Source organism: Oxyura jamaicensis, chromosome 9, assembly GCF_011077185.1.
Source record: "Oxyura jamaicensis isolate SHBP4307 breed ruddy duck chromosome 9, BPBGC_Ojam_1.0, whole genome shotgun sequence".
NCBI classification, from domain to species: domain Eukaryota; kingdom Metazoa; phylum Chordata; class Aves; order Anseriformes; family Anatidae; genus Oxyura; species Oxyura jamaicensis.
Genome location: NC_048901.1, coordinates 2,100,509 through 2,123,129, shown reverse-complemented (window position 1 = coordinate 2,123,129; position 22,621 = coordinate 2,100,509). Strand labels below are relative to the sequence as shown.

Genomic DNA, 22,621 nt, shown 5'->3' with positions numbered 1-22,621 from the left:
TAAACAGTCAAAGGGGCATCAGAGTAACCTTGGTTTTGCACATTTCTTCAGTAGATGAATTAAATGTTTTCCAGTCAATGAAAAAGAAGTTTTTCCAGGTCATGAATTCACGTTACCCTATCTTTCCGAGAAGCTCTTCAGTCTATGACAACAAATTTAATTCAAAGTTTAAAGCAGAAAGCAAAGATTATCAACCTCAAATCTGATTAATCTAAGATAGAAATCATAGAATTTGTGGAGCCCACAGAAGCAAGCAACATATTATTTGGAATGACTTTCTAAATTAGTTTAAGCTGATAATTGACTGAATCTTGGACAGAAGAGAAAATCTTAGTGCCCAGGAGCTGAATATTTTATTTTTCAAAATGAAATGAAGTCCACCAAATAATTTTCAATTGGTGCATTTAATTAAATGTCTATTTTTATGATAGTGCTTGTCAAAATAATGAAGTAAATTGATGTGTAAATTCACAAAGAAAGAGATCATACTGCAGTCCTAAGAAGTCAGTGCACACCTCACAGAATCTAAGTAAAAATCCTATTTGTGTTGAGAGGGACTGAATCCACAGATTTTAGGAAGTAATGTGAAGCTCCAAGCTGCAGGGTACTTGAGTGTCCTGCTAATGATTCACAGAAGCAGAGGGGACCAGGTCTGAGCAGCACTGCTGCCACCAGGTCATGCAACCTGGCAGAGCGTGGGGTGATGCTAATGAGATGATGAAGAGACTTCATGAGGTATTAAAGCATCTTATCCAAGCTGGAACAATTGCAAAAGAAATTGAATATAGCTTTACCTTGAATATCTTTGAACTGCATGGCTGGGACACTCACCTGAGGGACTGGAGACCTAGGGACTGGTCACCTCTCCCACCTTACCCTTCTCTCATCTTCCCTTCTCTCAGAATTCAGGTTCAGTTTCTGCCTCACAACAGTGACCTCACCACCAGTCCCTTTGACTGGAACAGTCTCACTTTGTAAAATGTACTTAAATATTCATGGAGCTAACTGGTGAGAGAAGAAAACAATGCTCTAGTTTGGTGGTTCAGTAACTCTCCTGGGGAGGGTGGGGGTGTTAGTCCTAGTCCCAGTGAATGTGTAATTATTTAAACAGAGTAGAACAGTGTCAACGGAGAAGTGACAAGTCCTACACCCCACTTTCTCCCCCAGATTTCCTTGCAGGAATAAGGAAAGCTAAAGAAACAATAAAGTATTTGCTAGAAGTCTGCCAGGTACAGTTAACAACAGTTTAAACAAACTCTTAAAATAATTTACAGATTATTCCTGAAATAGCTGAGCTTTTGGATGAATAGATGTTCTTCCACATCTCTGAGACAAGCCTTGTTCCTCATATTAAGTGAACAGACCTTTCATCCTCCAAAGCAAAACAGCTCTTAAAATAGAAATCGTTCAGAGCATATTTTAAGTTCTTAGCATCTCATAACATCTTAGCTCTATCCTTGCTCCTATTGACATCAATGGAAGGAAAAACAGCATTTATATGTCCCACAAGCAGATCTGTCTCTTGGAGAATGCTGCTCTATAATGGCTTGTGTCTGACAGGAATAAAGAACTCTTGAGACTTGCCTGCCAGTTGAATAGTCAAAGCTGTATGGAGCTCTGGCAGTCATGTTTTTGCAGTGTGATTGCTGAAGACATCAAGCAAGGCAAGGTTCCTAGGCACAGATGAGTTTTCATTGGACCAGCTAAAAAGACACAACATTTCAGGCAGACAAATCCTTATTCAGGGCTAAACAGAGGAGCGTACTTCAAGACACAAGCAAGCTGAGGAGAACTGCTCTCACTTCATCTCAATTTGTGAATTAGATAGTGACAGACCTTTGTAACATTTTTTCACAATTCATGAGTTATCATTGGAGAAGTCACAAAAAGTGGAGATAGTTCCAGTGTGTCGTTGTTTTTCCAATATACACATTTTATTAAGGTCTGAACCTTAAGGAGACATTTTGCATACAGACATGTGAATGTTACTAACACTAAGATGGTAGATTACTGATGTATAATCTACATGAATAATCTACTGATGGTAGATTATTCATGTATAATGTGACCCTTAGGCCAAAATTATTCTGGTGGCAAATGTACAACAGAAGCAGATAGATGACAGGATAAGAGCAGGAAAACGATAAAATCTGGCCCAAGAGATGAATGCTCCAAGCAACACTTAGTAGGAAGCTGTTATACTGATAAGATTTGCACTTAAAGAAGGCTTGTCCTTGTGACACATCCTCTACCACTGCACGTGTGAAACTTGGTCCTGAATAGCTGCTCATAGGTGTGAAACTCGTATGACTACAGGTTTGACAAGGTCTAGGTTTTCCAGCCCTGAGTCTCTGCTGAGGTCAGGCATCAGACCCATCAGCCTGACCTTTATGGTGAAGGTGCTACAGCTAGTAGCAGATGAAGGGGACCCAGACCTCACTCCTCTGCTTGGCCTCGGGCAACATCCCGTGCAGAGGTTTTAGAGAAGCAATAGCAAGCCGGAATGGAAAGTGTGCTGGGAGCTCCTTCCTGCTTACAGCAAGTAGGGGTGTTTTGTTCAGAACTAGGGGATGGTCACCTCTGAGTTCCCCCTCCCAAAGCCCGGGGACTTGGTGCTAGGACCTCGTTCATTACCCTGCCTTTAATCTCCCCCAGGGCTCTGCTCACTTCCAGCTGGGCTGTCATGCTCTGTGTGCTGGTTCTGTACAGACACCGGGTGCAGGCAGTGGACGGACGCCACAAACTCCACCTCTGGTTCCTTTCTGTTCACCCCATCCCAACCGCACAAGTGGATCATTGCCAAAAACATCTGGAGGCCTGTGTTGAGTGACATTTGGCTGCGTGGATTTACCTGGGACAAAGAGACCTGTTCTTACCCCAGTGAGCTGTTCAAGACTGATTGAAGCTACCTGGGACTTCAAAATGAGGAACTTGAAATAGGAGCCTTTCTGAGGGCTTCCATGCAATGAGATTCACAGTGTTTGTCTGACCACAGACCTCTCTGGCTAGACTGACTACAAATTGGCACCGGATATTAGAAATTCACCACATCTGGTTTTAAGGAGGGAGTAAAAAGTTAAGAGGTTTAAAGTTTTAGTCACCAAAGCCAGAACTGCCTGAAAATTGTTTTTAAAGTTCAGTTGTAAACAAAGTAATAATTCATATTACAGTAACCTTAGAGTCATATCCCTTTTGTTACTCATTTGTTTTGCCAATTTCATGACTTTCACAAAACAAAAAAACTTATTAAAGTGTGGAAGGTTTTTCAGGGGACTGAGTACTAAAGCACAATATTGTCTGACGTGGAAATAAATTACTGACTGCAGAACAATATATGATCTTTAACCTTTAAAAGCTGTATTTTTCAGATAAGATGAAAACCTTGGATAAAAGATCTTCAACAAAACTTTTGAAGGAAAGCTACCATAAAAGCAAAGAAGTCTGTGTCTTGAAACTGGAGATGAAAGGGGCAGAACAGATTTCTTCATTCATATATCTGACATAAAACTATGAAAGAACAAGGAGGTGTCAGCAAGATGTAGAATCCACTAAGTGATTCTGTGGTGAACACTCTAAAGTTAAGGAGTTAAATATTACATATGTTCTGGTAGATAAAAGGAGAGTGACCAAGCAGCAAGAACTGCCTTGAACTTGGTATGTGTTGCGGATATAACAGGTGAGCAAGTAAAAATTGGTGCAGAATCTGTATTAAGACTTAGAGAAAAGAAAACATTGTGGAAATATTTCAACTGGGTAAAACAGCTTGGAGAGTATAGCAATAAATTTACCTGGATTCTGAGCTAAAGATGAACAGAACTTGGATTAAAATAAATAAAAAAAGTGTTAGTATTTCTAAAGTCATAGCAAGGAAATGCAAAATTACTGAATCTGCTGGCATCTGTCCTGCGTGGTGCAGGTCAGCATCTCAGGCCCTTTTCTCTAGTAAGTAACCACATATTCTGTCAGAGACTGAAGCGATTGCAGTGGTCATGAAACTAGATGATAACACATCTTTCCAGCACCACATTCCTATTGAAATTCAGTGTGAAGTTGGCACACAACTCCAACTAGTGTCTTTCAAAAATGCTCCAATGCCTCTCCGTTACTTTACTAAATCCCTTGAGGCAGGAGTGCACAATTTAACCTGTGTTACAGATAAGAAATGGAGGCTCAGCTGTATACATATACTCTGAATATGGTGTAGTTTACTTTAGCAATCTGGAATGTGGAAAAAACTAATCTCAGACACTGCAACACGTACAGAAAAGCAGTGAATAAGTGTAATAGATGTATTTTTAGAGGAAACAGCATTTCTCTGTTCCTCTCACTGCTCTGCTGGGCGTCCCATAGCAGTTTCCACAAAATCCACCCCAGAGAGGAAACACGTCTGGCTGAGGAGATGAGGGCACACGGCCTTGGGAAATGAGCACAGTGAGGCACTGCCTAACTGAAGCCAGTAAGGCATCCTTCAGACTGGCTGTCACTGGCCAAGGGCTCACAGGAAACAAGCTCCTGTCCTGGCCCAGGTCTCTGATGGTGCAGGTGGTGCAGATGTAAAACTCTTCACAGGTCTGCAGGATTTTCTGAGTTTGTGCTTTGACCTGGTTGTAGCCCCATTTCTCAGCTCTCTGCTCAGCGTACTGCATGATCCTGACCCTGGACTGTGCCTGGCAGCTGCCCCAACACTAACTCCCTGTTTCTGGTTGGGTTTGTAGCTGCTCGTCTCTGGGTTTCTGATCCAGGTTTCTGACCGTGGCGTCCTAGCTCTGTGCAGCTCTTCTCCTGACTGGGGACCTTGGGCACAGGGTGCCAGCTTCTCCCCTGTCATTGCCTCAGCATGCTCCTAGTGGGAGAGGATTTAAGGCTGCACCGGGGAGCTGTGGAGCAGAAAGGAGGAGGGCCGTGGAGATGCAGCTGCAGGATATGGGTGTGTGAAGGTTTTGCATATATCTCAGAGAGCCATGAAGCCTGTCACCTTGGCACCAACTTTTTTTTTTTTTTTTTTTTCCTCCTGTAAATCTGTGGTGTCACAAAAATGCTATGTAGACTCAAGATAACTGTTCAAATGAGCATTACTAAGAACATCGCAGCGTAATGCCAGCTGGACTAGTGAATTAGTCTGGAATATTACCCACGGTAATGAAAGCTGAGCAGTAGCTTCTCATAAAAGTCTTTATTTTATTTTATTTTATTTTATTTTAAAAGCTAGTCCCAAATCAAACAATATTTCTAAAACTTGATTTCTGCATGAAAATAAGTTAAGGATGTGGGAATTTCCAACAAAATTGTTTGAGATAAGGGACAATGTTTGGGAAGTTACATTTCCCCATTACATTCCTATTTCATCCATTATTTCCCCCATTATGTCCCCATCATAAAAAATAATAAAAAAATCTTTGAAAACAGAGTCATAAATGAAGTCTGAAATTCAAGACATAACGATGCTGTTGGTCATCCTTCCTACTTAGAAAGGGCCTTATGAGAGCTCCAGAGTTCAGTGCATGCTGTGATAATTCATGTAAGAGTAATTGTAAATATTTCACTGCAACTCCCCTTGCTAAATCCTTGTAGATGAGAAAACTATGCAGCATGTGAAACTCTTCTGTTCTTACCATGTCACTAGCATCGCTGTTTATGGCATTAAGTCCCTGTTTACTGCATTAGCTATAATCTAATGAGATGCTTCCTGTGGCAGATCCAGAGCGGGAATAGCTGGACAGATTGTGGTGCTTCTATTATTAGAATCCTCTTATGTCTGACATTGAGCATAAAAGATGGGTTTTGTAGTCCAGAACATTTCTCAGACTCTTAGTTGAGAGTAAGTCCTCACAGTCATTATCAGAAAATACAGCCAGGCCTGCACATTCTCATTGATCAGACTTGCAAGTCTATCAGTCATGTTGAGATATGCAAGATCTGTTGACAAAGGAATGATGACTGATATCCTAAGAACAAAATCCTATGAGAAAATACAATAAATCATTCTTTTACCAAAGCAAATTCTTCAGTCTAGAATTTTCCTCCCAAGGATATTTTGTGTGTAGATAGGTTATGTGTAGGCTTACTTTATACATTGTTTCTGAAACACCCAGGAAAGCTTTACCTAACAGACTGCATGAGAAAATCAGTATATTCAGTTTTCAGTGGGATGCCAGAATAAATTGATCATAATGTTACCATAGGATTCAACTGAACGTACTGGCATGACTGCATGTCATTGCATGGGATACAGAGTCATTTATTCTCATCTGCTGCTGGTACAACAAGAGGTATAAGACAGGAAGAGAAGACTATCAGGTAAGCTGTCCAAAGAAATCTGAACATTTCTATTCTTCTAACGAATTTCTATAAGGTATAATTGCAGTAGGATAGAAGGGGTAATGCTATTTATTCATGTGAAACATCCCAAAAGGCAGTTAGGAAGGCAGCTGTATGGCCTATCTGCATGACAGCAACCCACGTAGCTACACGGTGTTAACAAGGCACAGGCAGGTTACTGGTATGGCTCTGACCCAGGGAGAAGCACCCTGTGTATGGTACAGTCTCACCACCTGCTCCAGTGCTTTTTTCTTGGAGACCTTCCGCCTACATTCAGGGCAGCTGTCAGAGCTCGGCCTGTCCTGGAGGAATCAGGACTGAAGAGAAGCAGCTCTGGGCTTCAAACTTGTGAAGAGGAGGTGATGACCTAGTGAAACTGGGTTAGGAAGTGTGAAGAAATAAATGGCTGAGAAAAACATTTTTGAAAGGAAGAAAATAGCATAGTAAAGAAATTTGGAAACAATCTGATGAGATGCTAGATCTGCATCCATGCAGTGGGACTGCTGCACTGTATGCTTGTGTCAGCACAAAATGTAGGGGTCAGCGGGCAGCTCGCACAGCAGCTCACTCTGTACAACTCTTTCTCGTATGTTGGTGTTAAGTGAGTGGGCCAGGCTCCCTCATATCCCAGCTTCACCAAGGACTGTGGACATCATCTGGTAGCCTCAGGGTGGCTCTGGCTTGTGCCTGAACCCAGAACAGGCTTATTCAAAGGAAGAGGAATGGGCAGGAAAGCACGTCTGTCTCAGAGGTGCCCTGTGATCTTAGGGTGCAGGTTAGGAGTGATGTGTCACTGACCGAAATGAACCAGAGCTCTCCAGAAGAGCTCAAAGGTCACATCAAGCCGAGAGCTAATCCCCACGTCTGTCACTGTCCATGAAAGATGAGAGCCGGCTCTGTTTGTTAACAGAACAGCCCGTCCAACAGCTCAAGGGTGAGACTAGGAGCAGGCAGCAATATGTGCGTTCTGCAGTCAGAGGAGGAGGCTAACAGGCTAGCTACAGAGCAGGAATTGAATCACAGCACTGTTACAATGCTTTAATTGATATTTCAAGGATAGAGCCAAAATGAGAACTGCAGTATTTCAGAAAGTACTTTATAATGTTTTAAGTCTTGATACTGCTCTGTTGAAAACTGTAGCAAGAAATATATATGCATAGTTTGACGTTACCTGGGGATATGGTCATTAGGCTGCGTTAACACAGACCTGTCTGGAAACAGAGTGGCAGAACAAAAGAGCCGTTCACATCCAGTGGGCAGCAGGTCAGCCGTGGCAGGGTGGACGTGCCATCGTGCCAGCCAGCCAGGTGTGTGCCTTGTGGCTAGCTCAGGCTTTAGTGGAGCCAGTCCCACTTGCTTGTCCTAAGTTTGTCCTGAAAAGCCCTCACAGAAAGCTCAGGGGCAGGAATGAGACATTTCTGAACCGATGGCTCTCTAATGCCCGACCTCACAGCCTTCCATGTCCTGAAGGCTGAAATCCTGCACAAGGGGATACTTCCAGATTTTTTTTGACCTGTCACGTAGTTTGTTTCTTTGCTTGTTTATCATGGGAATGTTCAGCTGATATGTAAATCTAATAGGCATGGTAATCCATTGCTGCTGTTGGACGTATATGGTAAAGGAAACAGAGCAAATAAACTTATTTATTTATTTATTTATTTTGTTTAAATAAAAAGTCAACATGGCAAGACACTCACTTCAGCTCTGACTGACTCACTGTCAGTTTCAGTTCCAGGAATGCCTAAGAGGGCAGCGTCATCCCCTCCAAAACATTTTTTCTTTTCATACGGGATTATATCAGCAAGCAGCTGCCTCTAAGGCATTATTTTTGCCCGACTGTCAGCCTGGCTGTGCCAGCTTCTCCCTGCAAGCGTTACAGGGACAGGGTATCCCTACCGAATAAGCCCTGGGGCAGCAGAGCTTTGCAGCTGGGGAGCCCCGACGGGCAGCGCCGTGAGCAGCTGTGCCGCCTCCAGGGGAATCGGGGCAGGGCGGCGGCGCCTGATGAGTGCTCCTCTGCTCTCCTCTGCGCACGGCAAATGAGAAATACAGTGGCGAGCTACCATGGAAAATGTGTGTCCTTGCTGGAGCCCTGCAGCGTCCCCCTGGCCCGGCCGGAGGGTCATCCCTGCAGCCGGGGAGCGGTCTGCGTGCTCCTCCTGGTGGCTCCGCTGCCGAGCCCTCAGCCCCGCGGCCCGGCTGCCTGCCAGAAATCGCGGCACAATGCACGCTGCGCTCCACTCCATCGTCACACACAGCGCTGCTTGGTTTGTGTAGGGAGTGGGGCAGGCAGCAGAAATTTGAACTAGCTGACGTTTTGCAATGTATTTGTACTTTTTTTTTTTTAATTTCAGGCTTGTGAAATACGAGGATTCGATTCGATCAAACTCTGAAGTTACAGAGCGCCAGCGGCCAACTTTGAAAATTAAGGTTTGTTTTCTTAAAACTGAGCAAGACTAAAATCTGGTTAGGAAACTCCTGTTGGTTGACCTCAGTGTGCTCCACAGGTCTGCTGGGCACAGACCAACGTTGCAAAACTGCAACGTTCTGCCCAAATCCCTGTTCTGAGGAGCACTTGGCGCAGCAGGCAGGCAGGGCTGTACCTGCCTGGTTCTCAGGCTGCTGTGAATCGTGTGGGGGGGCAGCTGCTGGGGGATCACTGGGGGCTGTGTGCCATAGGTGGACTAGCGCAGCATGGAGATGTGCTGTGCTGCTCTGCATTCCTGCTGCATCCTCTCTGCCAGCACTGGAGCGATGTGATCAGGGAATAAGAGGGCTTTTTACCAGTCGGAATTATTCTCCAGTTTGTTTGCACCTTCCAGACAGCATGCAAAGGGAAGAGAATTGAGGCTGGTGCTTTGTGAGTTTAGCTCATGAATCACTCGTGAAGGGAACCTCACTACTGCTAATCTGTTATAGTACACGAGAGGTTTTCACCCTAGAGACTTAATTTACCAGCCAGTTGTTGTAGGTTGTTTCATTCAGGATATATTGGGTGATTGAAATGGTTTTTAAAACAGAGTGCTTAATGTTGAGTAATAAGCTGGAAGTCACTCACGTCTGGGGCACAGCTGGCAGTTCTGCCCTGACACTGAAGCTAGAAACCATGACCCTTCCAGGGCCTGAAAATCATAAATATTTACTAGCTATATGTGCATATTGGGCTAATGAATAGCATTCCTTGGGGTTATTTAAAAGCATCGATAAACTGCATTTGATACGATTAGGTGAACATCAGTACTTTCCACAGAGGACTTGCACCCTGGGCCACAATTGGTGTCGAGGGGAGGTGGACAGATTCACTGCGGGGCTTTAGTAGATCTGCTTGGAGAAAGGCACTGTGGCTTTTAGAAGAGAAAGCAGTGATTACTTTACTTGGTAATATTTGCAAGTCCACTAGTTCATTTGCTTTGTGTAAATCTATGTAGCAACTATGCCGGAAAAGTCAAAGTCAACAATTATTGTCAACTATATGAGATTTATTTTTCCCTTTTTTTCCTTTAGTAAGGAAGACTTTTAAAATGTGTTGTTGGTAACAGCTGGCGACCTCAACCAAGGTATGTAGAGCACTACAGATTTACGGGCTTTTTTATAAACAATTGCTTTCTGAACACATTTACCATGTAAGTAGTTCAGCCCGATGTCTGAATATAGGAGTACTCATTCCAGCCTAAGTGTAATGGAGGCATACACTATTTTCCATTCATTATACACATTCACTATATCCTTTGGGTGACTAATCATGTCAGGAGAAGTAGAGCCTAACATGTGATGGCTCTATATTCCCTCTGAGATGGTACAGCTGCTGAATGATGAAGTTGGCCATAACTTTATGTGATCTTAATAATACGATTTAAATATTGCATTTGAGCAGGTTTTCCATTCTCATATACCCCAAATTCCTTGTGCTTGACTGAATTCAGTTAAGTCCAGTTATTTCTTATTGTCTAAGGTACATCTGAATTTTAAAATAAAGGATATAGCCTACTTAACGTTGAAGTGGAATACAGGCCATGTTGCTGAGGACAAAAGTATCCTACACGTAGTATTTGACTTCTCTGTTTAATCTTTGAGTCTGTCTCATGCAGAAAAAAGACACATTCTTTTAAACCAGGTTAGCTAGTGAATGCATTTTATAGTGTTTAGTAAATGGCATTACTGTTCCAAACTCCAAGCTATGGTTTTTCTACTAGACTGCAAGAGACAATGTTTTGTTATTGTAATTGCTACAATTGGAAAATTTGCAGTTCTATTTCATGACTAAATTGGTGCATTTCTAGCTATTACATAAGTATTTTGCTCTTTGTGTCGTATTAAAATCTTTCAGACAATGGTCTGAAACAAAAATATTTTAAAGGACTAAGGCAGAGGAGGGAATGTGGATCTTGGGTGAGGTGCTTGGCCAGCCCACAATGTCAGAGGGCAGGACACTGCCTTGGGCTGAATGGCAGATTTGCTGTGCCAGATTCTTGCTGGCAGCATTTCCCTGGCACTGTCTGCTCATTAGGGCTCTGCTTCTATAGCATGCTTAAACACAGGGAAACGTTCACCCCTGTGAATGAACAAAGATAAGTGTATGTGCATATTAAAGGTAAGCATCTGCTTATTAGCTTTGCTGAATTTGGGGTAATAAGAAATTGAATGCATGTGTGTGCAAAGGTATCAGAGAAGCTGTTCCAGGGACTCGGTTACTGTTCTGTCATTAATTATCTTATTTCTGAGTGCTGCAGATATTGCTGCTTGTTATCCATCCTGCTGACATTTCAGCGTTGCTTTTCCAAGTGCTGCTAAAAAGGACAGCTAAGATTCTGGGACACTGCTGTGTGCCAGTGACTGAATCCCATAGCCTCAGGACTGTGGATGCAGAGCGCCCTGCATATAGGGAGGGCACATGACATTGCCCAATTCCTCAGGACAACAGAGAGTGACAGAGAATACATATTTCCTTGCAAAGGGAGGATAATAGACAGTTGAGAAGTACATTTAACACTAAAAATGAAGGATGACTATTTTCATTTTTGGCCGGTCAGGAAAGACACAAAACGAATAGATCTTGGGGACAAGAGAGACTCAAATTAGAGAATCAACTCCATCAGGATGTTTAATCTCCAGAAGGACTTTGCAATATTGTTGTTGCTATTTTCCTGTAAAGCATATATCATATACCCAAAGGCTGTGCTCCCTGGCAAGAGAAATATTTCCAGCTACCCAGTAAGAAGAGTCTGCTGTCACACTTGATAAGAAATTTGCCTTGTAATAGAGAGCTTTGTGATGCAGAGGAGTGTATCTGTAGTGTCTACCCCATACCTCATACCTCATTACTGAACCCAAGATTTAGCCTTAGCATCAATACTGATTTGCTTTTCATTTTTACCAGCTTTTACATTTTTTAACAGTTCATGGAATCACAGAATGGTTTTGGTTGGAAGGGACCTCAAAGCCCACCCATTCCAACCCCCGCCAAGGACAGGGACACCTCCCACCAGCCCAGGCTGCCCAAATCCCATCCAGGCCTTGGGCACTGCCAGGCATGGGGCATCCACAGCTGCTCTGGGCAGCCTGGGCCAGGGCCTCACCACCCTCATGGTAAAGAGTTTCTTCCTAATGCTTAATCTACCCTCTTTTAATTTAAACCTGTTACCCCTTGTCCTGTCACTACACTCCCTGATAAGAGTCCCTCCCCAGCTCTCTTGTAGGTCCCCTTTAGGTACTGGCAGGCCACTGTAAGGTGTCCCCAGGGCCTTCTCTTCTCCTCTGGATGCACTCGAACATCTGTTTGAGCTTCATCTTCACTCACAGATTCTTCTAACTATACATTATCCTACAACTGTACTTAGAGAAAAAAAATGAATATTAAAGCTGTGCACCACATTTCTTTTTGTTTCTCTACACATACCCTATCCTGATTTTTAGGGCCATTTGTCAGAAAAGTGATGTTATAGTAACAAAATGTAGATTGCCTTCAGATTTCCAGCTTGGTATCAGAGCAACTATGGAGCAATCTCAGCTGAAGGCTGCTAACTCAATAAGTTACCCACCCCAGCAGTGACTTCTGTTGCCTTCTGTCCTGCTAGGTATTTTCCCATCCTGGCTCTGTAAATTTTGTGAGGTTTTCCTCCAGCATATTCATGTCCGGCAGTCAGATCCACAGCGTCCTGTTACCATTATGAAGGGCCTTAAATGGTGACAGTAGGATGCAGTTTTTTGAAGTGTTTGCCTATTTGTAGGATGCAGTCCTCTGAGCATCTGTTTACTTGTGAGCTGGCACTGTGTAGTTTTGCTGTGCTCATCAAATACTTGAAGTCACTACCATAATTCAAACAGGATGAACAATCTGCAAATAAGAAACCTTTTTATATGAGCAGCTCTCAAGAATTTCACAACTTCTGAAGGAATTTCATAAAGCTCCAGTATAAGATGCTGCTGTTTACCGCTGATGACCCCATGTATATACTCTGTACAGACAATACTCAATGGTCTGTACTTGGATGGCCAGCACCTTTATCCCAAACTCTCTAAACTTCAGATTGCAAAAGACTGCATCAGGTATCAGCCTTTTAATGGTATCAGCAGGTGCCTGTGATCATGTTAGGCTACATCACATCTTGCTGAATTTTGAGACAGAAGGCTTACAGTAGATACTTCATGTAATTGCAATTTATTGAGTGCTTTTTGGTGCCTGACTTGGACTGAAAATGATACTCTCCCATTTGGAACATTCCTAGTCTGCCAAATGGGAGACTTTTATTTGATGCCAAATAGAACTCTTCATTTTGCAGTAAATATTTTGTTGTAATTCTTGACAGTTGTTGCCACCAATTTCATGATGTTTCAGTGAGCACTGCAGGCAGAACACTGATCTCCTTGCACTATTAAAAGTAATGAATTTTAATGTAACAGGGATTCCTACCATGGCTTGGTTAACAGATATTGGAAAGCTAAAAAAGGCCATGAAGCTGTTTTATTGCTTTTAAACATAAAAAGGCAATAAAATGCTAATGACACTCTTGCTGTGGTATACTGTTTTCAGAAATATCAAAACCATCACACAGGAGTTGGAATTTTCTGTAATTAAGCCAGCGACATCTATGCTTGAAGATAACTATGTTCAACACATTTCTGATCCTAGAGGTGTCACACTAGTATGTATTAAGAAATTAAAAAAAAAAAAAAAAAAAAAAACTATAAATGCATTTCTACAAAAATGTACTCAGAATCAACTTTATTTATAGCTCACACCTTTTTTTTTTTTTGCTAAAAATGCATAGTCATTACATATACAGTAGTCAGCATCCAAAAGTGTACAAAGAGTAAATTTTTCAACCCCTCCCAACAGAATCAAATAAAATTCACACTTTTTGTTCATAGCATGCACAGACCCTTAAATGTGATACCTCTTACTTAAGCGTGCTTGAATCTCTATCAGACAGAAAAAAAAATGACTTGCTATAAAGTGTTTCTTCATACTAGTAGCCCCCAGCTACAAACACAAATCTTTAGGCATTCACACAAAACAGTGAAGCACTACTTCGGAATCCTCCATGTTCTTGCGTATTGGTCAGCCAGGAAGCACTTGTCCTGAAAGCAGAAGTCTGCTGGTGTTTCCTTACAGGCAACTTTGAGTAAAAGCTTGCTTCCTCTGCCTCAGTCATTAACTTATTACTGAATTCAGTGGAATGAAACAGCATTTGTCCAAGGAAGTTGTGAAAATAATTTATTCCACACCCAGCTCCAAAACATTAAACATCTCGAATGGAGGTCTGTATCTTTCAGTGCACGTGACAGTTCCTCAGCATCTTACATCTCACCTGAGGAGAAGAGGGTACAGTCTCAGATGTAACTTGGGTGTTGGTTGTGTAGCCCTGACTTACAGGTGTGTTAGAGAAGCTGGGAATATGTTTGGATAGGGTGAATTTCTAATGCTTAGAGGCTTTGACTTAATGAATCACTCAGATCCATTGATAACTTAGTTGTGGTTGGTTTTTTGTTTGTTTCTGGTTGGTTGGTTTTGTCTGGGGGGGGTTGGTTGTGGGTTTTTTGTGTGTGTTTTTATTTTTGGTCTCCAGTACTGTTGCCAGTTAGAAAAGCTCTTAAAAACACTGCCCTCTACTCAGTGGTGCTGTTTGTATCTGTCCCTCCAGGAGAAGGGCAGCATGGGTTAACGGGATGGTTAGTCAGGGCTCCATGGTAAAGGAAGAATACACATAAGTGATAAGAGGACCTAAGTTCAGTTTTCTCTCAAGAATAGGATTTGTTCTATGTTGTTGTTTTTGGGAATCAAGAGAAGAAAAGAAAAAGTTATCTTTCTGATCAATGTAAGTTTACATTCCCGAATGATTATGCATATTTACTTACAAGCTTGATTTACTTAAGATCTTTTTACTCTGTTAAGAAGCAACTTGAAGTTGACTGAAATTCCCAATGGCAGTTGAGACACACTCCTAGTCTTACAGACAGTGTAAGAGAGGGAAATCTCGTCCATTGTTTCACAGTAACTGGAATACAACCCCTGGCTAAAAGAACAACAAGGCCTCATGTCACGGTTATGATGCCCTTCAGTACGAACAAGTCACCAGTAAGAATTTCTGAAGAGAAAAGTACTTAACTCATGTATATTTTCTCTCTGCTCCTGACATTTAGTCAGTCTGCTTACTACTGCTTCAGGTTGCAACTGCCGCAGCCTGAAGCCAGTGGAAATTTTGCCATTGACTCCAAAGGACACAGGGCATGAACTTCCTAGGAGCATAACAACGATGAGGGTTTGTCCCAAGAGTTCATGATCTGGTAATGTTCATTGACAATATGACATTCTCTCTGCTGGAGTTCAGCAATATTTCTTCTTAGCACCTAGGAGGGTCTTTGCATTTTTAAGTGCTTTACAAACATTAGCTAGTCTTCAGAGCAACCCTGCGAGGTAGTTAAATATGTTTTCCCCATCTTACAGATGTGGAAACTGAGACACTGAGGGCCACATTCAACCCTGGTACAATTCCAGTGATTTACATGAATTAGATTCATTCAGAATGAACACAGTTGAAGTAACTTGCCCTAGCTCACAGAACAGGTAGTGGAAAAGCAGGGATGAGAACACAAGATTTCCTGACTCCTCAGCTTGTTACAGGCCACTTGGTCAGTTTTACTCTCATAGACAAAGAAAGACAGCATAATCTGGGCAATTACTACAGGTATGATTTGCTTCTGTAAGGCATGTGGATGGTAATCAACTGAGTAAGTGCAATAATACTCTATGAATGTGCTGCCTCAGAGAATTTACTTAAACATAAAGTAAAACTTTCAGACTGTCATTTTCTGCTGGGGCACTGTTGACAAAAACATAACACAGTAGCTGGATTCAGCAAATAAATAATAAACATGACACGTGAACAACTAAGCAAAATTATCATTTTAGTAAAAAATAACGTGTTTCTACTTTTAACTGCTAAATTTCTACAAGTGCAGCATGCAGATGAAAACTTTCCCTTTGTTTCCTGCAGACTCCGGTCGTGCCAATGAAGCAGCTCACAGCTGTGCAGGTCCTGGATAGTGACATTCAAATGAATACATTGCAGAAGAAGAAACTGTGTTCCACCACATAACATGGGATAATTACTACAGACCAGGTATATCAATGTTACACAAAGATGTGCTTGAAGCTTACAGGTTACTCTCAAGTGCCCAGAAGCTAGGCTCATTCAGTACGTGCCAGTGTGTAGACTGCAATTCTAGGCACATGCTATGTGCAAAGGGGAGCGTCCATGTCACCAGCATCACCAGCACTCTGGGAACTGGCCCCGTCAACAGTCTGTTCACATTGCCACAGGTATGTCAGTCTGAAGGTCAGTGTCGGCCAAAGAAGGAAAAACACGCATTTTCAGGCCATTCCCATGTGCTCCACCCTGGCCCTCATCCCCAAACAGGCTCTACCACAAAAGGCCTGAAAAGCCCTTTTGGTTTTAAAGATGAGCTGTGGAGTCCTCTGCTCCCTAACCACAGTGTAGACCTTATGGCAAGTACCCAGGCAATAAAAATATTATGACAAGTACTTATGCAAAAAGAGTTTGTTTTCTAGGATGTCCTTATGCATGTAGTGTGCGGGTCAGACCTCCTGTCTGAGCTCTGGACATGCTTAGGGACATTCAGCCATGTGCGTTTTCAAATCCAAAAGAGATCCTGTTCCCTGACAAGCCACACAAGTGCTGACATTCACTTCTACAAGAGCAAATTCAAGCACTATAATTATAGATGTCTTGTTCCACTTTTAACCTCTTTAACTCAGTTTTGTTCTGTCTGTGTTCATGGAAATTCGCTATTGAACATGGCAAATGGAGCAGTTATCTACATAACGTGTCCTTTACTGGATAAATACACACTCAAGTAGCATTTCCCTAGATATTCTCCACACTCCTTGTAACTTTTAATTTGTAGACACATTTTAAACAGACAAGCAAACAAACATACATTAGTTAGAACTCTTAAGAATTAATCACATCTCCCTCACTCATTCACTCCTGATACATACAGTCTGCTTACAGTGGCTCAGAGAGGAGTACTTGCAACCAGCATGTACAAATAGTTCCACGAAGTGCTCAGGCTCATGCACGTGCCTCAACATTTTGCCAACAGAAATGTTTTGAATGAAGCAATATTCTTAATCTCAGATCCAGGTGCCAAACCTGCAGTGGGACTGGGGCTCACAGGCAACTCTTGTAACAGCAGTAAGATTCCAGTAAAATTGCAGTTGGTTGCAATCCAACCTTTATACTGTTATCTGTAGTTGAGATATATATAGACGACCCTATGTGGCCTAACTGCAAATATCAAATGTATTTTTACAAGTTAGCAACAGCCTTCTTTGACATTGCCTCTTGAGATGTCCTCTACATTGTGGCTGACAAGCACAAATATAATTCATTATACGCTATGCTTTAAAGGCCTTTTTTACATTTGTTTTTTAATGTTACTTGTTTCTGAGCTGTCTTCTAGTGCTGAGATTTGCTGTCCCTGGCCTTTTTAATTCCTTTCTTAGTTTTTAATTGCTGGTTGGACCTGCTAGTGGCATCTCCTAGGCAAGGCATTTCTAAATAATTAGTTTTGAAACTTGGATGAGTCATTGGGCTCTGACTATTATGCCTCTATTATTTTAACTTGAATACAGCATATCTCAGAGTTTGACCTCTTTATGAAGTCGTGGAAATTCATAGCATGACATGGTTGCAAGTCTTGATCCGCTTTCTTTCTGGTGTGAGTTTCCAGTTTTCTGGTTGCCTTTTTTTTAATTTCCTTTTCACAATATAAAAAACATTTCAGAGCATGACAGTGACATGAACCAACCTCTTCTCCTATGGTGCAGATCATTTTCTGCTTTACTGGCAGGTAAATAAAGCAATGCCATAATTTTGATAAAAGTTACAGAAAATATATAAAGTTAAAACTACTTCACGTAGTTTGCATTTTCTTTCAGTGCAGGCTGGCAAATGAAAACATCACAGACAGCCAAACAGGCGTGCTGTTTTTTATGGACCACTAGTGGTAACTCACAAGTGCACAACTTGGGAGCCGCTGTTTCTGACAATGCTAACCAAGTCTCTAAGAGACCACATGTCACCCCACCACAAATTATTAGCAGAATTGTGGCTGGAAAAAGATACATATTTTTCCTAGGCCACTCTCATTTTTCACTGAGAATCTGAAATATCCAATCCACTATCATTAAAATGGTTTGAGATAAAAGACAAAATGAAGCAAACCTGTATTTTCTTTTAGCTTATACACTTGCATAGGGAAATTTTCACAAGTCTGACATTGGTACAGGACACGCCAATTACTGGTTTCTGTGATGATTCTGACCTATATTAAGGACGTGACCTCATAATCCCTATCTGCAATCCTTCCTATATTCCTGTTATAAACAAAGGGGGCTTTGTCGTACAGAAGACTGTGGGACTGGACTCAAAACGTATACATGGGGTTCGGGTGTCATGCCCATGAAAATGGGAAAGATATAAGCAGATGTGTATTTCTGCAATAGAGGCAAAGAGGCTGAGTTAAAGAATCACTATGCTGTTTGTGTGGTATGACATCAGCGTTTCCCAAGGAAGTACCACCCTTCTTTTTGAAAATGGGGTATACAAGCAATTTCTCACCTGAACTTCAAGCTGTAATCCCCTGGTGTAATATTATTACATACTTGTTCTGTCAGACAGAATCAAAATGCATGTTTGAATTCTGCATATAATTTAGAAAAAAAAATCTCTTTATATGAAGAGTAGGTTAAATCTGATCTGCAGTTAGCTGTTTGTTGTGTGAGAAAGATAATACCTGGATTGGAAAATATCTCATAATTCTTCTCTTTGAAATCCACCAAAGCTAATGAATGAGGACTTCAAAACACCCAGCTGTAGCCACAACTAATCAGAATAGGATAAAGCAGGGAATGATGTTAAAGTGCCAATATCCAGTATGTGTAGGTCCTGAACTCATACTCAGCAGTACCATACTCTGCAACTAATTTTAGGATGGTAAATTTGACAGAGTGCTCTAATTAAAGAGCAGAAGGAACCAGTTCCATGTAATTCTTTAAAAGATTCAGAATGAGATCTTATGCATCAGTTACTCTCTTTACAACAACTGATCTCCCACCGAGCTTAGCAGGGGCTTATAGAAAGTCAGGTATCAGACTTTGACTCTAAAGGGCTGATTTTGGGGTGATTTACCAGGGAAGATAAAAGAGCCCCCTAGCAACCCGGCTTAATGGGACAGATGTTCCTGACACACTGAGGGAAGAGCCGTGCCATTATGCAGTGCCCTTCTCCTCCCCCCTGCCCCCACTCCAAAGTAGTTTGACCCCTTTCTGGTTCAGTTAGTTTACATATCCCTGTATTTTATTTCAGAATCTGAGTGGTTACACAAACCACTCAAGCTTCACTGCCTGTCTAATTAAAGTCTCTCCATCAACTGGTAATTCTGTAATAATTCACAGCTGTTTTTGCTCTCTCTATTAAATCCGTTATGTTCCCTGGCTGAAAAGGCTGCAAGACCTTAAAAAGTATTGATAGCTATTAATTTGTTTGCATTTAAAATCCAGTATGTGGCTACAAAGGCCTGTTACAGTATCACAGAGGAAAATAAATGTCAGTGCATAATCTGCTAGGAAATTTCACACAGGAGTCGATTAAAAGTCTATGAGTAATCATTATACAAGTGTGTCTTCAGATGTATATATATACACATATATATATGTAGCTAATAAATATATATAGCTATATATATAAACATATATATATGTATATACATAGCTAGTTTAAACCTAATTGTTATGAAACTAGTAAGTGGCATTCCCAGTTCATGCATTCTTCCTAGTAGCAGAACTAAATTATTTCAGCTTATACTCTAAGCAGCAACATACCAGTAAGTGCTTGCTTCCCCTGGTAACACAGGAGTTTAACGAGCATGAGTATTTCCACCATGGCCATTTTCTCTAGCAACCTTCCACGAAAGGGACCTGGCTCTTCCACAGGCTTTCCCCCGGGTTTCACAGCATCTCGAAGACACGCTTGGGCCAGTCGGAGGGTTGCCAGTCTGAAGGTCACCGGCTGAAGGGTCTTCAGCCCGAGGGTTGCTGGTAGGGTGGTCACCGGCACGATCAGTCCTGCTTGCAGAGGTCTGCGACATTGAGGAACCTCCTAACCACGACAGCCAGGCAGAGCGTCAGCAGCAGCATATACCCCACAGTGCCCAAGTAGGTGGGAGCAGCCGGGGATGCCTTGAGGAACTCAGCCAGCCCGTCCTCCACATAGTGCACCTGGTCGTAGATGCTGAGGAAAGTGAAGATGTGGAAAAGCTGGTGGCTGTGCCCCACGATGTCGAAAAGCCCCGGCTGGATCCGCTCAGGGATTTTGCTGACATTGAAGAAGGCTGCCACCAGCAGCCAGCAGTAGCGCCGGTAGAAGTAGACGAAGAGCGTAGGGTTGCGGGTGCGGAGGTCGAAGAGGAGGCTCTCCAGCATGATGGGGCAGGCCATGCTCAGCGGCATGGCGAAGACGAAGGTGCGCACGGCGAAGGGGTAGGCGCAGCAGGCGGCGCGGCTACGGCAGCAGGCGGCTGTGCAGCCCACGGCCAGCGCCAGGGCCACGGGCAGCACCAGGGCGCGGTAGGCCGCGATGGGCAGGCTGCAGTCCAGCTGCCAGCCCAGTTGCTGCTGCAAGTAGTGGCTCATGGCACCGGCGTCCAGCAGGCTCAGGCCCGGCAGCAGGTAGTAGGAGTAGGCCACGGTGCTGGCAAAGCCATAGTAGCTGATGGAGGCGTAGTCCAGGTAGAAGAAGGCGGCGCGGAGGCGCGGGGAGAGGCAGCTGAAGAGGTGGGCCGTGCAGCTCATGGCGAAGGTGAGCAGCACCCCCGAGGCATAGCACCAGAGGGGCAGCAGGGCCGGGTGGTGGAAGGGCACGTCCCCAGCGCCCCGCAGCAGCAGCAGCCGCCCGAAGCGGCTGAGGAAGAGCAGCAGCGGGATGAAGTGGGTCCAGAAGTTGAGCGTCTCGTTGGTGGGCTGCAGCACCGAGGCCAGGCACTCCTGCGCAGAGCAGTGCAGCCGCCGGTACCCCGAGAGGATGAAGCACTCCACGAAGTCCTCGGGCACCTCGTCCCACCGCAGCAGGGCGGCGGGGCGGCCGGGCGGCGGCGCCCCCTCTTCCTCCTCCTCCTTGGCTCCCTCTCCGGCCGGCATGCTGCCCCCGCCGGCCCCGGGCCTCCCGGCCGCCCCCTGCCCGCTCCCCGCCGCTGCCCGCCGCCGCCTCCCGGGCGAGGCGGAGCCGCCGCTCCCGCAGCCGCCGGCGGAGGAGCCGCGGTGGCTCTGCGCTTCTCCTCCTCCTCCTCCTCCTCCGCCGCCGCCGCCGCCGCCCCCGGCAGCATCACTCATCGCAGCGCGGGCAGTGGCGGCCCCGCCGCGGCTCCTCCCGCCCCGCCGCCCCGCATCGCCGTAACCGGAGCCCGGCGGCGCAGCCAGCCCTGCCGGGGAGCCGCCGGAGGGGCCCCCACCGCCCCGGCTTCGGTTTCCCGGCGAGGGAGGCGCCGGACACCCGAGCCGCGGTTAATGATTGATGCCGTGCGGCCGCAGCGCGCCTGGCCCGGCGGGGGGGGGCGCAAAGCCCCCGCGGAGCCCCCCGGACCCCCCGGCCGTGCGCGGCCCCGCTCCGTAACTCGGGGTGCGGGGCGCGGCCGGGCGGTGGCCGCGCTGCTGCATCGCGCCCGCCGTGCCAGCGGGGGGACAAAGGCAGGGCAGGAGGCGGCAGCAGGAGCGGGGTGAGCCCGCCTAGCGGGCACGGCACAGCTGGGAAATGCCCCGGGCTGGGGGCATCTGGCAGACGGGGGGATTTCTGCAGGGTGCGCTTCGAGGGGGCTGGCTGAGAGCGGGTGTCTCGGTGACATCGTGTCATGCAGGGAATGGAAAAGTTATTTTAGGCCAACCGTGCACGGCCCAGGCTGCAAAGGGTGCGTGTGGCACTGGCACAGACGGCACCCACCTTATCTCTGCGCTCCAAGTGGCGCGCTTCATGGGGAGACTGGAGCAGGCTGACAGTAGCTGCTCTGAGTTGATCCTTAGACAAATCCTACATTTATCGGCTGTGCAGTTATGCAAGCAGCACGGTTACATAATGTGAGTATAAAAATACAGCGCAAAACACTGGCAGCGTGTTAGTGTATGGTAACAAGTTACAGAACAGAACCATTAAGGCTGGAAAAGCCCTCCAATATCACCTGGTACAACAGCACCCTACCACCACCACGCCATGTCCCCAAGCACCATGCCCAGCCTTTCCTTAAACACCCCCAGGGACGGTGACTCCACCGCTTCCCTGGGCAGCCCAGAGCCTGACTGCTCTTTCTGGTTGGAAGTAAAGAGAAATTAGAAGTAAAGGGAAGATAGCACAGAAAGTTAAGTATCTTGCAGGCTCAGGTTGCAGTCAGTGGATGGGATTGTCCTCTGCTATTTCAGTGCATTTCCTTTTCGTTTGCTTTCAGTGCATGTGGATAGTCTTAAATATCTTATAGCTCTAGGTTTTTGTTTGTCTCTTTACACTGTCATATTCAGATATATATGTATGCTCTTACAGTACAAACTGAGGTCCAGTGTAATTAGGACACTGTGTCCTGGGATTTTTATAGAAATCTTTTATTCAATAGTGAATCATGACAACATGCAAAATCTGGGGAACATACAGGTGACCAGAAATATGTTTTTAAAAACTGGTACAAAGGAAGTAGTAAAAATGTGTTGCTGAAAGTGATTTTCAGTGCATATTTCATTACG

General features: G+C 44.3%; 1 protein-coding gene across 1 annotated transcript; it reads right to left on the bottom strand.

Annotated features, from left to right (window-relative positions):
- Nucleotides 1-13,527: 13,527 nt before the first annotated feature.
- Nucleotides 13,528-21,922, bottom strand: PAQR9 (progestin and adipoQ receptor family member 9). Its single transcript, XM_035334293.1, has one exon. The coding sequence runs from the start codon at nucleotides 21,227-21,229 to the stop codon at nucleotides 19,961-19,963; it is 1,269 nt and encodes a 422-aa protein (XP_035190184.1). The 5' UTR covers nucleotides 21,230-21,922; the 3' UTR covers nucleotides 13,528-19,960.
- Nucleotides 21,923-22,621: the final 699 nt, after the last annotated feature.

Coding starts and splice junctions, on each gene's coding strand:
- PAQR9 (XM_035334293.1), bottom strand. CDS start 21,229: ATGAGTGATGCTGCCGGGGGCGGCGGCGGCGGCGGCGGAGGAGGAGGA.